The sequence below is a fragment of the Pongo abelii genome, chromosome 20 (assembly GCF_028885655.2).
Source record: "Pongo abelii isolate AG06213 chromosome 20, NHGRI_mPonAbe1-v2.0_pri, whole genome shotgun sequence".
NCBI lineage: Eukaryota > Metazoa > Chordata > Mammalia > Primates > Hominidae > Pongo > Pongo abelii.
Genome location: NC_072005.2, coordinates 17,596,939 through 17,609,542, shown reverse-complemented (window position 1 = coordinate 17,609,542; position 12,604 = coordinate 17,596,939). Strand labels below are relative to the sequence as shown.

General features: G+C 55.7%; 1 protein-coding gene across 2 annotated transcripts; it reads left to right on the top strand.

Moving 5' to 3' along the window:
• Positions 1 to 2,253: 2,253 nt before the first annotated feature.
• Positions 2,254 to 12,096, top strand: CCDC194 (coiled-coil domain containing 194). 2 transcript variants are annotated; one of them, XM_054538726.2, is made up of 5 exons: positions 2,254 to 2,605; positions 4,646 to 4,742; positions 5,148 to 5,280; positions 5,838 to 5,984; positions 10,584 to 12,096. In XM_054538726.2, exons 1-5 carry the CDS (start codon positions 2,282 to 2,284, stop codon positions 10,606 to 10,608), a joined length of 726 nt encoding a protein of 241 aa, XP_054394701.2. In that variant the 5' UTR covers positions 2,254 to 2,281; the 3' UTR covers positions 10,609 to 12,096. The 2 variants fall into 2 exon arrangements, 1 of the variants encoding a protein (XP_054394701.2); XR_008516187.2 differs by lacking the exons at positions 2,254 to 2,605; positions 4,646 to 4,742; positions 5,148 to 5,280; positions 10,584 to 12,096 and adding an exon at positions 5,410 to 5,523 and having other exon boundaries at positions 5,838 to 5,948.
• Positions 12,097 to 12,604: the final 508 nt, after the last annotated feature.

Here is a 12,604-nt window from a genome sequence, read left to right as displayed (position 1 = left end):
ACTGAACTCATATCACAGGCAGAAAGACTAAAGTCTATCAACATACCTGAATACACTTTTTTTTTTGTTTTTTGAGACATGGTCTCACTCTGTTGCCCAGGCAGGAATGCAGTGGTGTGATCTCGGCTCACTGCAGCCTCCACTTCCTGGACTCAAGCGATCCTTCTGCCTCAGCCTCCTGAGTAGCTGGGACTACAGGTGCACACCACCACATCAGGCTCATTTTTAAATTTTTTGTAGAGATGGGGTCTCACTGTGTTACCCAGGCTGGTCTGAAACTCCTGGGCTCAAGTGATACTCCCACCTCCACCTCATTTCTCATATTAATCTTCCTTTTGTGAGTTGATTGTTCAAGGAAACTTTAGAGGGTGAAGGGGAAGATCACCCAGTTTGATGGGAAAGGTGGGGGTCGGGGGGAGAATCAGTCACACACATAAATATATAATTACTTTTTTTTTTTTTTTGAGACAGAGTCTCACTCTGTCACCCAGGCTGGAGTGCAGTGGCACGATCTCTGCTCACTGCAACCTCCGCCTCCTGAGTTCAAGAGATTCTCCTGCCTCACCCTCCTGAGTAGCTGGGATTACAGGCACCAGCCACCACACCTGGCTAATTTTTTTTTTTTTAAGACGGAGTCTTGCTCTTGTCGCCCAGGCTGGAGTGCAATGGCACGATTTCAGCTCACTGCAACCTCCCCCTCCTGGGTTGAACCCATTCTCCTGCCTCAGCCTCCCAAGTAGCTGGGATTACAGGCGCCCGCCACCACGCCCGACTAATTTTTGTATTTTTAGTAAAGACAAGGTTTCACCATGTTGGCTAGGCTGGTCTCGAACTCCCGACCTCAGGTGATCCACCCACTTCGGCATCCCAAAGTGCTGGGATTACAGACGTGACCCATTGCGCCCGGTCTACAATTATGTTTTTAATGTCAGGGCCCTAGGAGCTGATCAAAAGGGGGTAGTGTTGAAGAGGGGGACTTTCTGTAGGAGGGGACCTGTTAGCAGAGCAGCAATTAGCCAGGCAGAGGAGAAGAAGGTGTAAAGGCCCTGCGGTGGGAATGCGCTTGGTGGAAGAGCCTTGGGGAGGCCACCGGAAGGAGTGAAAAGAAAATGACCTTAAAGGTGTGATCAGGTCCTTGCAGGTGTAAGGAGGGAGAGAAGGGGCAGGGGGAGATCGAGAAGGAGAAACAGGAAGAGGAGGGAGGAGGGGGAGGAGGCGGAGTAGGAGGAAGGAAGGGGAGGGGAGAACGGGTTATATTCTAAGAGGGAAGGGGAGCCACAGCCCAGTTGTAATCACGTTGTAAGATTGCCTTCTGGAGGCCCAGTGGCGAGCAGGCGGGAAGACAGGGCCGGTCCACCCTGTTGTCTACCCTCTGGTCCTCTTCACAGCCGGTGTGGCAGCCTAAACTCTGCCAACCATAAGTCAGTGGAGTATCCTCCCATCTCCCAATGCGGTTACCCCATCAACAGAATGGAAACCACAAGCTGGATGTGGTGGCTCATGCCTTTAATCCCAGCACTTTGGGAGACCAAGGCAGGAGGATCACTTGAGCCCAGAAGTTCAAGACCAGCCTGAGCAACATAGCGAGACCCTGTCTCAAAAAAAAATCAAACAAAAAAATTAAAATTAGCCAGGCGCAGGGGCTCACGCCTGTAATCTCAGCACTTTGGGAAGCTGAGGTGGGCAGATCATTTGAGGTCGGGAGTTCGAGACCAGCCTGGCCAACATGGTGAAACCCCGTCTCTACCAAAAATACAAAAATTAGCTGGGCATGATGGCAGGCGCCTGTAATCCCAGCTACTCAGGAGGCTGAGGCAGGAGAATCGCTTCAACCAGAGACGGAGGTTTCAGTGAGCCGAGATTGTGCCATTGCACTCCAGCTTGGGCGACACACACACACAAAATTAAGATTAAAAAATATTGGAAACGACATATCCCCAAATGATAGCCAAGCACTTCGTTTGCAGATGCGGTCTTTGGCGCTTCCTACAGATGTGCCAGCTTGATTCCTACCAAGCCCTACCAAGCAGGAGTTAATACTCTCCCCATTTCACAAAGGGGGAAATTGAGGCACAGAGGGCAGCACGTGGGATGCAGGAACCCAGAACCCCTAGTCCTTTCTTGGGCTTGACGGGATGGACCAGCCCCTGGAGGGGGTCCAACCCCTCCCAACGGACTGGGAAGCCACGGCCAGGCTGGGCGGAACCGTGGGTGTCCCTGGCGCCCCAAGGTGCCAATTAAATATTCGTGGCCGTCTGGGGCCAGAGCTGTGGACCGCGGCATGGCCGAGCCGGGGCCGGAGCCCGGGCGTGCCTGGCGGGTGCTCGCCCTGTGCGGGGTGGCGGTGTTCCTGGCTGCGGCAGCAGCCGGCGGGGCCCTGGTAGCCTGGAATCTGGCCGCCTCGGCTGCTCGGGGACCTCGCTGCCCGGAGCCAGGGGTCAATGCCACGGCCTCGCCCGGGGACCCGCCGCCTGGGGTCGACGAGCTGCGGCGCCAGCTGGCAGAGGCTGCCGAGCGGGAGGAGGCCCTAGCCAGGCAGCTGGACCAGGCGGAAAGTATCCGGCACGAGTTGGAGAAGGCATTAAAGGCCTGTGAAGGCCGCCAGGTAGGTGGGCCGGGTAGAGGGGGAGCTCGAGAATCCAGAATGTTGAGATAAGAGAGGGCCTGCCCACACATACCCAGGGTTCCCTCCCTGTGCCTCGGTTTCCCCAGTTCCTCGAATTGAGAAGGCATTGAGAATAGCGCCCTAATGCTTTCCAACCCTTAGATGTCAGCTCACCATGGAGTCTACCTTCTGATTAGAAAGGTGGATCACCTGAGGTCAGGAGTTCGAGACCAGCCTGGCCAATATGGCGAAACCCTGTCTCTACTAAAAATACAAAAATTAGCCTGGCGTGATGGTGAACGCCTGTAATCCCAGCTCCTCAGGATGATGACGTAGGAGAATCGCTTGAACCTGGGAGGTGGAGGTTGCAGTGAGCTGAGATGGCGCCACTGCACTCCACTGCAGCCTGGGTGACACAGCGAGACTCCATCTGAAAAAAAAAAAAAAAAAAAAAAAAAAGTCTCACTGTCCTTTGCTATTTGCCAGACAAATGGTGTCTGGAGAAACCCCAGACCACCGGAGGCCTTCCCCCATGTGCCCACTCAGCCCCACTCCAGCCAGTTTCCAGCAGCCCTATTTTGAGAGAGGGACATACATGTCACCTGTAATTAGGAGGCTAAAGTTGGCCTCTTGGGGGAGGTACCTGCTAGGTCCTCCTTTTCCTCTGACTAACCCTTCAGACTTTTTCTTAACCCTTTCCAGCCCCGAGCCTGCCAAAAGAACTGTCCTCAAAATCCCAGCCATTTCCATTTATGGAGTGACTACTGTATACCTCTGTGCACACCCCTCATTCCACCCCAACCTCCCAGCTCAGCCGAGGTAGTGCAGCATCTGAATATTAAAAATCAAAATGGGGCCGGGTGTGGTGGCTCATGCCTGTAATCCTAACACTTTCGGAAGCCAGGGCGAGTGTATCAGTTGAGTCAAGAGTTCGAGACCAGCCTGGCCAACGTGGTGAAAACCCGTCTCTACTAAAAATACAAAAATTAGCCAGGTGTGATGGTGCATGCTTGTAATCCCAGGCGGAGGTTGCAGTGAGCTGAGATCCTACCACTGCACTCCCGCCTGGGCAACAGAGCAAGATCCCATCTCAAAATAAATAAATAAATAAATAAAATCCAAATAAACCCCTACCCCTTTTCTGCCCCCTGGACCAAGAGAAGGGACTGGGGCAGTCAAGGTTAAGAGGAGCCTACTCCAAGTTCAAGTTCTGGCTCTGCCCCCTTGCTGTAAGATGCACTGAGGAAGCTGGACCAGTCGTTTTGCAGAATGTCCTACAGAGGCAACCGACACATACCCCAGAAATTCAATCATTGTCAACCATCAAATTGCCCTGTGTTGGTTTTTGTTGTTGCTGGTTTTGTTTTGTTTTGTTTTGAGACGGAGTCATACTCTGTTGCCCAGGCTGGAGTGCAGTGGCACGATAGCTCACTGCAACCTCCACCTCCCAGGTTCAAGTGATTCTCCTGTCTCAGCCTCCCAAGGAGTTGGGATTACAGGCACCCACCACCACACACGGCTAATTTTTTATTTATTTTATTTTTTTATTATTTTATTTTATTTTTTATTTTATTTAAGTAGAGATGGATTTTCACCATGTTGGCCAGGCTAGTCTTGAACTCCTGGCCTCAAGTGATCCGCCTGCCTCGGCCTCCCAAAGTGCTGAGATTACAGGCGTGAGCCACGACGCCCGGCTCACTGTGTTGGTTTGAAATCCCATCAGCGAGTCCCAGACGGAGCTGAAAGTGGAACTTGAATCTGACCGCAGAGCTAAGCACTCTCCACTTCCTGGTGGCTTAGGGTTGGTGGCATTGGACCTGAGCAGAGATCTCCCTCCAGGCAGGCAGCTGTCACCACTCGGTGCCCCAGGTTTCAGAAGCCACTTCTGTATTTTACAACTACAAGGCCCCAAAGGACATTCCACACAAAGCTCAGGACACAGGGTCCCAGGTGGCTTCTCACTGTCCCCAAAAGGGCCAGGCCGATTCACTCCTCCCCTCCTCTGCCTACACCCCCTCCCACTTCCCCTCCACTCCTCAGAGCCGGCTTCAGACCCAACTAACAACACTGAAGATTGAGATGGACGAAGCCAAGGCACAGGGGACCCAGATGGGGGCCGAGAACGGGGCGCTGACAGGTGCGTTGGGGTGTAAGGGAGTGGGCAGGGATAGAGGTGGGAGTAGCCTAGGTGAATCCTGGTTATCCAAACAAGCACAGTTGCAAACGTAATGCAAATAACACGGATAAAAACGCAAAAACTTATGAAACGAATGCAAACAACATGCAGAGGCCATGCAAATGTCACAAAAACAACGCAAATGCCACAAAACATGCAAACTCCTTGTAAACGACTCACAAAAGCAATGCAAACCTATGAAAAGCTATGCAAATAGCACGTGGAAGCCATGCAATGGTACACACAAATTTAATTCAAATAAAGGAAAGCGTGCAAACGGCATGCAGACTATCAACTTGGATTCCGGCGTGCGTGGGGCGGGTGGGCCCGCGGTCTCCAGCCTGACCCCGCCCCCTGCGCCCGCAGAGGCCCTGGCGCGCTGGGAGGCGGCGGCCACGGAGTCTGCGCGGCGGCTGGACGAGGCTCTGCGGCGAGCAGGCGTGGCGGAGGCCGAGGGCGAAGCCTGTGCGGCCCGGGAGGCGGCGCTGCGCGAACGCCTGTGAGTGAGGGGCTGGCCCGAGGGCGGGGTCGGATGGACGGGGAAGGCGCGACCAATGCTTGCGCAGGGCTACATTCTTTCGGCCAATCATTACTTTGGGCGTGGAATTGTGGGCGGGACATTGTTGATTTAATAGGGAGATCCTGGAATTGGAACTTAAGGATCGAGAAGGGAGTGGACTCTCTTGGGATTCCAGGCTGGGGCGGGCATTCTAAAAACTTAGGTCCCCAGGATCCAACGTCGGTGAGAGCCCCGAGAGAGCCCCGAGAGGGACGGGGAACGGAAGAGAAGGGAGCAAGGAAAAGGGAGTATCGAGGGAGAGGCTGGTGGTCTGGGGACAGAGCTTCTGGGGATGTAGCTGGGAGTCTCTAGGGAGGCGTCCCGGGAATGGCTGGGGGTCGAGAGCGGATGCCGGATCTTGGGGAGCGGGAAACCCTGGGAGATGGGGATCTCTGGGGATGGAGTTCCCAGCAAAGGGACGCTCTGGGGGATGAGGGCTGGCGATGTCTGGAGACAGGGGTCCAGAGGCTGACAGCCCCCTTCCCCCTTCCCGGCAGTAACGCCCTGGAAGCCGAGATGAGCCCCCAGCGCAGAGTGCCCCGGCCGCGTCCCCGCTCGGGGTCCCGACCCCGGCCTAGCCCTCGCTCGCGCTCTCGCTCCGGAAACTCCGGGGGCTGCCGGCGGCCGGCGCGGCGCGCACGAGGGTGAGTCGGCCCCTTGCCGGAAGGGGGCGTCGGCCTGGAGGACACATATGGGGGGGATCTGCGGGGACGTGTATAGAGGCACCCCCACGCTGGATGCGACGCTCAGCTTTAGACCCTGGAGACCTCCTGAACGGAAACTGCACAGAAAAGAACCTCAGCCCTCCCTCCCCCACCACGTAAAGTGCTTATTCTACAGACAGGGAAACTGAGGCCCAAGTGATCATGCAGTGAGCTAGTGCTTAGCTGGGATTTGAAGTCCCCTCTAACAACAGTGTTGCCGTCATCCCACAGATATGAGAACTGGAGGTCTAGCCGTGGCTCAGGAATAACCGGAAAGGGTCACTTTCCCTCTTTGGGTTTCAGTTTACCCTATCTGTAAAATGGGTGATTGGACTCATGAGAGGGAGCTGATTTGACAACAAAAGCTGACAAAGGTGGCACAATAGGAAAACCGCAAATCCCTAACCCTGTGAGAAAGGTACAAAACTCCCAGATGGAATTTAAACAAAAAAAAACAAGTAACATGTTTATTTTGGTTTGGTTTTGAGTTTTGAGTTTTGCTCTTGTCACCGAGGCTGGAGTGCAGTGTCACAATTTGGGCTCACTGCAGTCTTCACCTCCCAGGTTCAAGCAATTCTCCTGCCTCAGCCTTCCAGGTAGCTGGGGTTACAGGCCCCCACCACTACGCCCAGCTAATTTTTGTATTTTTAGTAGAGACGGGGTTACACCATGTTGGCCAGGCTGGTCTCGAACTCCTGAGCTTAGGTGATCCGCCCACCTCGGCCTCCCAAAGTGCTGGGATTATAGGCATGAGCCACCACTCCTGGCCCATGTTTTTAACCTACACTGCAACAAAGGTGACTTATGCCTGAGATGGAGCAATGGTTCAATATTCCCAAGTCTGTTAATTGCTATACTAATAGATCAAATGAGGAAATGTATAAATTGTGGGGAAAAAAACACATCAAAATCAGTGCCAAGGTGAGGACGTCCACTGTCAAGTAGTTTTTTTTTCTGGGAGCACTAGCCAATGCAATTACACAAGAAAAATAAAAGCTACAGCTCTCGCTCTCCCTCTCCCTCTCCCTCTCCCTCTCCCTCTCCCTCTCCCTCTCCCTTCTTCGGTCTCCCTCTCCTTCTTTTTTTGGTCTCCCACTATTATCGAAGCTGGACTGTACTGCCATGATCTCGGCTCGCTGCAACCTCCCTGCCTCGGGCTCCTGTGACTCTCCTGCCTCGGCCTGCCGAGTGCCTGGGATTGCAGGCGCACGCCGCCACGCCTGAATGGTTTTTGTATTTTTGGTGGAGACGGGGTTTCGCCGTGTTGACCGGGCTGGTCTCCAGCTCCTGGCCTCGAGTGATCTGCCTGCCTCGGCCTCCCGAGGTGCTGGGATTGCAGACGGAGTCTCGCTAACTCAATGCTCAATGGTGCTCAGGCTGGAGTGCAGTGGTGTGATCTCGGCTCGCTGCAACCTCCACCTACCAGCCTCCTGCCTTGGCCTCTTAAAGTGCTAAGATTACAGCCTCTGCCCCGCCGCCACCCCGTCTAGGAAGTGAGGAGCATCTCTGTCTGGCCGCCCATCGTCTGGGATGTGAGGAGCCCCTCTGCCCGGCCGCCCTATCTGGGAAGTGAGGAGCGCCTCTGCCCGGCCGCCCATCATCTGGGATGTGAGGAGCGCCTCTGCCCGGCTGCCACCCCGTCTGGGAGGAAGTGAGGAGCACCTCTGCCCGGCTGCCACCCCGTCTGGGAGGAAGTGAGGAGCACCTCTGCCCGGCTGCCCCGTCTGGGAGATGAGGAGCACCTCTGCCCGGCCGCCCCGTATGGGAGGTGAGGAGCGCCTCTGCCTGGCCGCCACCCCGTCTGGGAGGAAGTGAGGAGCGCCTCTGCCCGGTTGCCCCATCTGGGAAGTGAGGAGCGCCTCTGCCTGGCCGCCACCCCGTCTGGGAAGTGAGAAGCGCCTCTGCCCGGCTGCCACCCCATATGGGAAGTGAGGAGCGCCTCTGCCCAGCCGCCCCTTCTGGGAGGTGAGGAGCGCCTCTGCCCAGCCGCCCCGTCTGGGAGGTGAGGAGTGCCTCTGCCCAGCCGCCCCGTCTGGGAGGTGAGGAGCGCCTCTGCCTGGCCGCCACCCCGTCTGGGAGGAAGTGAGGAGCACCTCTGCCCAGCTGCCCCATCTGGGAAGTGAGGAGCGCCTCTGCCCGGCTGCCACCCACTATGGGAAGTGAGGAGCGCCTCTGCCCAGCCGCCCACTCTGGGAAGTGAGGAGCGCCTCTGCCCGGCCGCCCACTCTGGGAAGTGAGGAGCGCCTCTGCCCGGCCGCCCACTCTGGGAAGTGAGGAGCGCCTCTGCCCGGCCACCCACTCTGGGAGGTGAGGAGGGCCTCTGCCTGGCCACTCCGTCTGGGAAGGGAGGAGCGCCTCTGCCCAGCCGCCCCGTCTGGGAGGTGAGGAGCGCCTCTGCCCGGCCGCCACCCCGTCTGGGAGGAAGTGAGGAGCACCTCTGCCCGGCCGCCCCGTCTGGGAAGTGAGGAGCGCCTCTGCCTGGCCGCCACCCCGTCTGGGAGGAAGTGAGGAGCGCCTCTGCCCGGCTGCCCCATCTGGGAAGTGAGGAGCGCCTCTGCCCGGCCGCCACCCCATATGGGAAGTGAGGAGCGCCTCTGCCTGACCACTCCGTCTGGGAGGTGAGGAGCGCCTCTGCCCGGCCGCCCCGTCTGGGAGGTGAGGAGTGCCTCTGCCCGGCCGTCACCCCGTCTGGGAGGAAGTGAGGAGCACCTCTGCCAGGCTGCCCCGTCTGGGAGATGAGGAGCACCTCTGCCCGGCCGCCCCGTCTGGGAGATGAGGAGCACCTCTGCCCGGCCGCCCCGTCTGGGAGATGAGGAGCACCTCTGCCCGGCCGCCCCGTCTGGGAGGTGAGGAGCGCCTCTGCCTGGCCGCCACCCCGTCTGGGAGGAAGTGAGGAGCGCCTCTGCCTGGCTGCCCCATCTGGGAAGTGAGGAGCGCCTCTGCCCGGCCGCCCACTCTGGGAGGTGAGGAGCGCCTCTGCCTGGCCACTCCGTCTGGGAAGGGAGGAGCGCCTCTGCCCAGCCGCCCCGTCTGGGAGGTGAGGAGCGCCTCTGCCCGGCCGCCACCCCGTCTGGGAGGAAGTGAGGAGCACCTCTGCCCGGCCGCCCCGTCTGGGAAGTGAGGAGCACCTCTGCCTGGCCGCCACCCCGTCTGGGAGGAAGTGAGGAGCGCCTCTGCCCGGCTGCCCCATCTGGGAAGTGAGGAGCGCCTCTGCCTGGCCACTCCGTCTGGGAGGTGAGGAGCGCCTCTGCCCGGCCGCCCCGTCTGGGAGGTGAGGAGTGCCTCTGCCCGGCCGTCACCCCGTCTGGGAGGAAGTGAGGAGCACCTCTGCCCGGCTGCCCCGTCTGGGAGGAAGTGAGGAGCACCTCTGCCCGGCCGCCCCGTCTGGGAGGTGAGGAGTGCCTCTGCCCAGCTGCCGCCCCGTCTGGGAGGAAGTGAGGAGCACCTCTGCCCGGCCGCCCCCTCTGGGTAGTGAGGAGCGCCTCTGCCTGGCCGCCACCCTGTCTGGGAGGAAGTGAGGAGCGCCTCTGCCCAGCCGCCACACCGTCTGGGAGGTGAGGAGCGCCTCTGCCCGGCTGCCACCCGGTCTGGGAGGAAGTGAGGAGCGCCTCTGCTGGGCGGCCCCGTCTGGGAAGTGAGGAGCGCCTCTGCCCGGGCGGCCCCGTCTGGGAAGCGAGGAGCGCCTCTGCCCGGGCGGCCCCGTCGGGGAAGTGAGGAGCGCCTCTGCCCGGCCGCCCCGTCTGGGAGGAGAGGAGCGCCTCTGCCCGGCTGCCCTGTCTGGGAGGTGTACCCAACAGCTCCGAAGAGACAGCGACCATCGGGAGCGGGCCATGAGGATGATGGCAGTTTTGTTGAAGAGAAGGGGAGGAAGTGTGGGGAAAGGAAGGAGAGATCAGATTGTTGCTGTGTCTGTGTAGAAAGGGGTGGGCATAGGAGACTCCATTTTGTTCTGACTAGGAGAAGTTCTGCCTTGGGATGGTGTTGATCTCCGGCCTTTCCCCCAGCCCCGTGCTCTCTGAAACATGTGCTGTGTCAACTCAGGGTTAAATGGATTAAGGGCGGTGCAAGATGTGCTTTGTTAAACAGGTGCTTGAAGGCAGCATGCTCTTTAAGAGTCATCACCACTCCCTAATCTCAAGTACCCAGGGGCACAAACACTGCAGAAGGCCGCAGGGTCCTCTGCCTAGGAAAACCAGAGACCTTTGTTCATGTGTTTATCTCCTGACCTTCTCTCCACTATCATCCTATGACTCTCCCATATCCCCCTCTCCGAGAAACACCCAAGAATCATCAATAAATACTTCATAAATTAAAAAAAAAAAAAGAAAGAAAAAGAAAAGCTACAACTAAAAGGAAGAGAATCTATAGGTTGAATCACAAGAAAGAGCTGTTTATATGGGTCAAAAATCATTGAAATATGGACAATTTTATATTGCTCAATTTCACATGAATGTATTAGTGGATTTTCTTGTTTTTCTAACCTTTAAACATTTTTAGCTTGTTATCTAAATTTAACCTTTATATTTGGCATAACTTCAGACTTACAGAAAATTTGGTAGATTAATCTCCAACTCCTTAACAACACGAAGGTTATGGGCACCAGTTCTCCATGCAGTTGAAAATTCACACATAACTTTGACTCCTCCAGACTCAAGGCTGGCCAGGTGTGGTGGCTCACGCCTGTAATCCCAACATTTTGGGAGGCCACGGCAAGAGGATCACTTGAGCCCAGGAGTTCAAGACCAGCCTGGTCACCATAGCAAGAACCTGTCTCTACAAATAATATCAATAATTAGCTGAGCATGGTGACATGCATCTGTAGCCCCAGCTACTTGGGAGGCTGAGGCGGGAGGATCACTTGAGCCCAGGACGTCAAGTTTGCAGTGAGCCATGATCACACCACTGCACTTCAGTCCTCTGAGTGACAGAGCAAGACCCTGTCTCAAAAATTAAACATGAAAAATTAAAGCTAGAAAAAAATTATTAAGAAAATCATGCTGGGCACAGTGGTTCATGCCTGTAAGCCCAACACTTTGGGAGGCTAAGGCGGGAGGATCTCTTGAGCCCTGAAGTTCAAGACCAGTCTGGACAACATAGGGAGACCCTGTCTCTACAAATAATTGTTTCAAAATTCTTTGGGAGGCTGAGGCGGGTGGATCACTTGAGCTCAGGTGTTTGAGACCAGCCTGGGCAACATGGTGAAACCCATTCTCTACCAAAAATACAAAATATTAGCTGGGCATGGTGGCATGCACCTGTGGTCCTATCTACTTGGGAGACCGAGGTGGGAGGATCACTTGAGCGTGGGAGGCCGAGGCTGCAGTGAGCCAAGATCGTGCTAGGGTGACTGGAGCAAAACCCCTTCAAGAAAAGAAAGAAGAGAAAGAAAGAAAAAAGAAAGAAAGAAAAGAAAAGAAAGAGAGAGAAGAAAGTAGCCAGGCTTGGTGGCATGCACCTGTGGTCCCAGCTACTTGGGAGACTGAAGCAGGAAGATCACTTAAGCCCAGGAGGTGGAAGCTGCAGTGAGCCATGATCATGCCACTGCACTCCAGCCTAGGTGACTGAGTGAGATCCTGTCTCAAAAAAAAAAAAAAAAAAAAAAGAAAGAAAGAAAAAGAAGAAAAAGAGCCCTGGCGTGGTGGCTCATGCCTGTAATCCCAGCACTTTGGGAGGCCGAGGTGGGCGGATCACGAGGTCAAGAGATCGAGACCATCCTGGCTAACACGGTGAAACCCTGTCTCTATTAAAAATACAAAAAATTGCCGGGCATGGTGGTGGGCATCTGTAGTCCCAGCTACTTGGGAGGCTGAGGTGGGAGAATGGCGTGAACCTGGGAGGCGGAGCTTGCAGTGATCTGAGATCGCGCCACTGCACTCCAGCCTGGGCGACAGAGTGAGACTCCGTCTCAAAAAAAATAAATTAAAAAAAAAAAAGAAAAGAAAGAAAGAAAAAGAAAAAGTGTCTGTCCATCCACAGTGGAACACTATGCAACCACCATTTAAACGGCCAAAGCAGCTCTTCTCTAACATATGTTAATGTGAAAAGCAGGAGAGTGATAGGTTGTATACTTTTTTTTTTTTTTTTTTTTGAGACAGAGTCTTGCTTTTGTTGCCCAGACTGGAGTGCAGTGGCGCAGTCTCGGCTCACTGCAACCTCTGCCTCTCGGGTTCAAACGATTCTCTTGCCTCAGCCTCGAGTAACTGGGATTACAGGCGCCCATCACCAGGCTCAGCTAGTTTTTTGTGTTTTTAGTAAAGACGGGGTTTCACCATGTTGGCCAGGCTGGTCTCAAATTGCTAACCTCAGGCGATCCACCCTCCTTGGCCTCCCAAAGTGCTGGGATTGCAGGCGTGAGCCACCGTGCCCGGCCCCCCCACTTTTTTTTTTTTTTTTTTTTTTTTGGTGTGTGTGCAGGGCTTGGGGAGGGGACTTTTATCCAAATATCTCTGAAGGAGATGCTGGTCACAGTCTCCACCTCTGGGGAGTGAACCAGGGGTCTGGGAATTGGTGGGGGACATACTTGCACATTTCTCTATGTACCTTTTGTAAAAACTGCATTT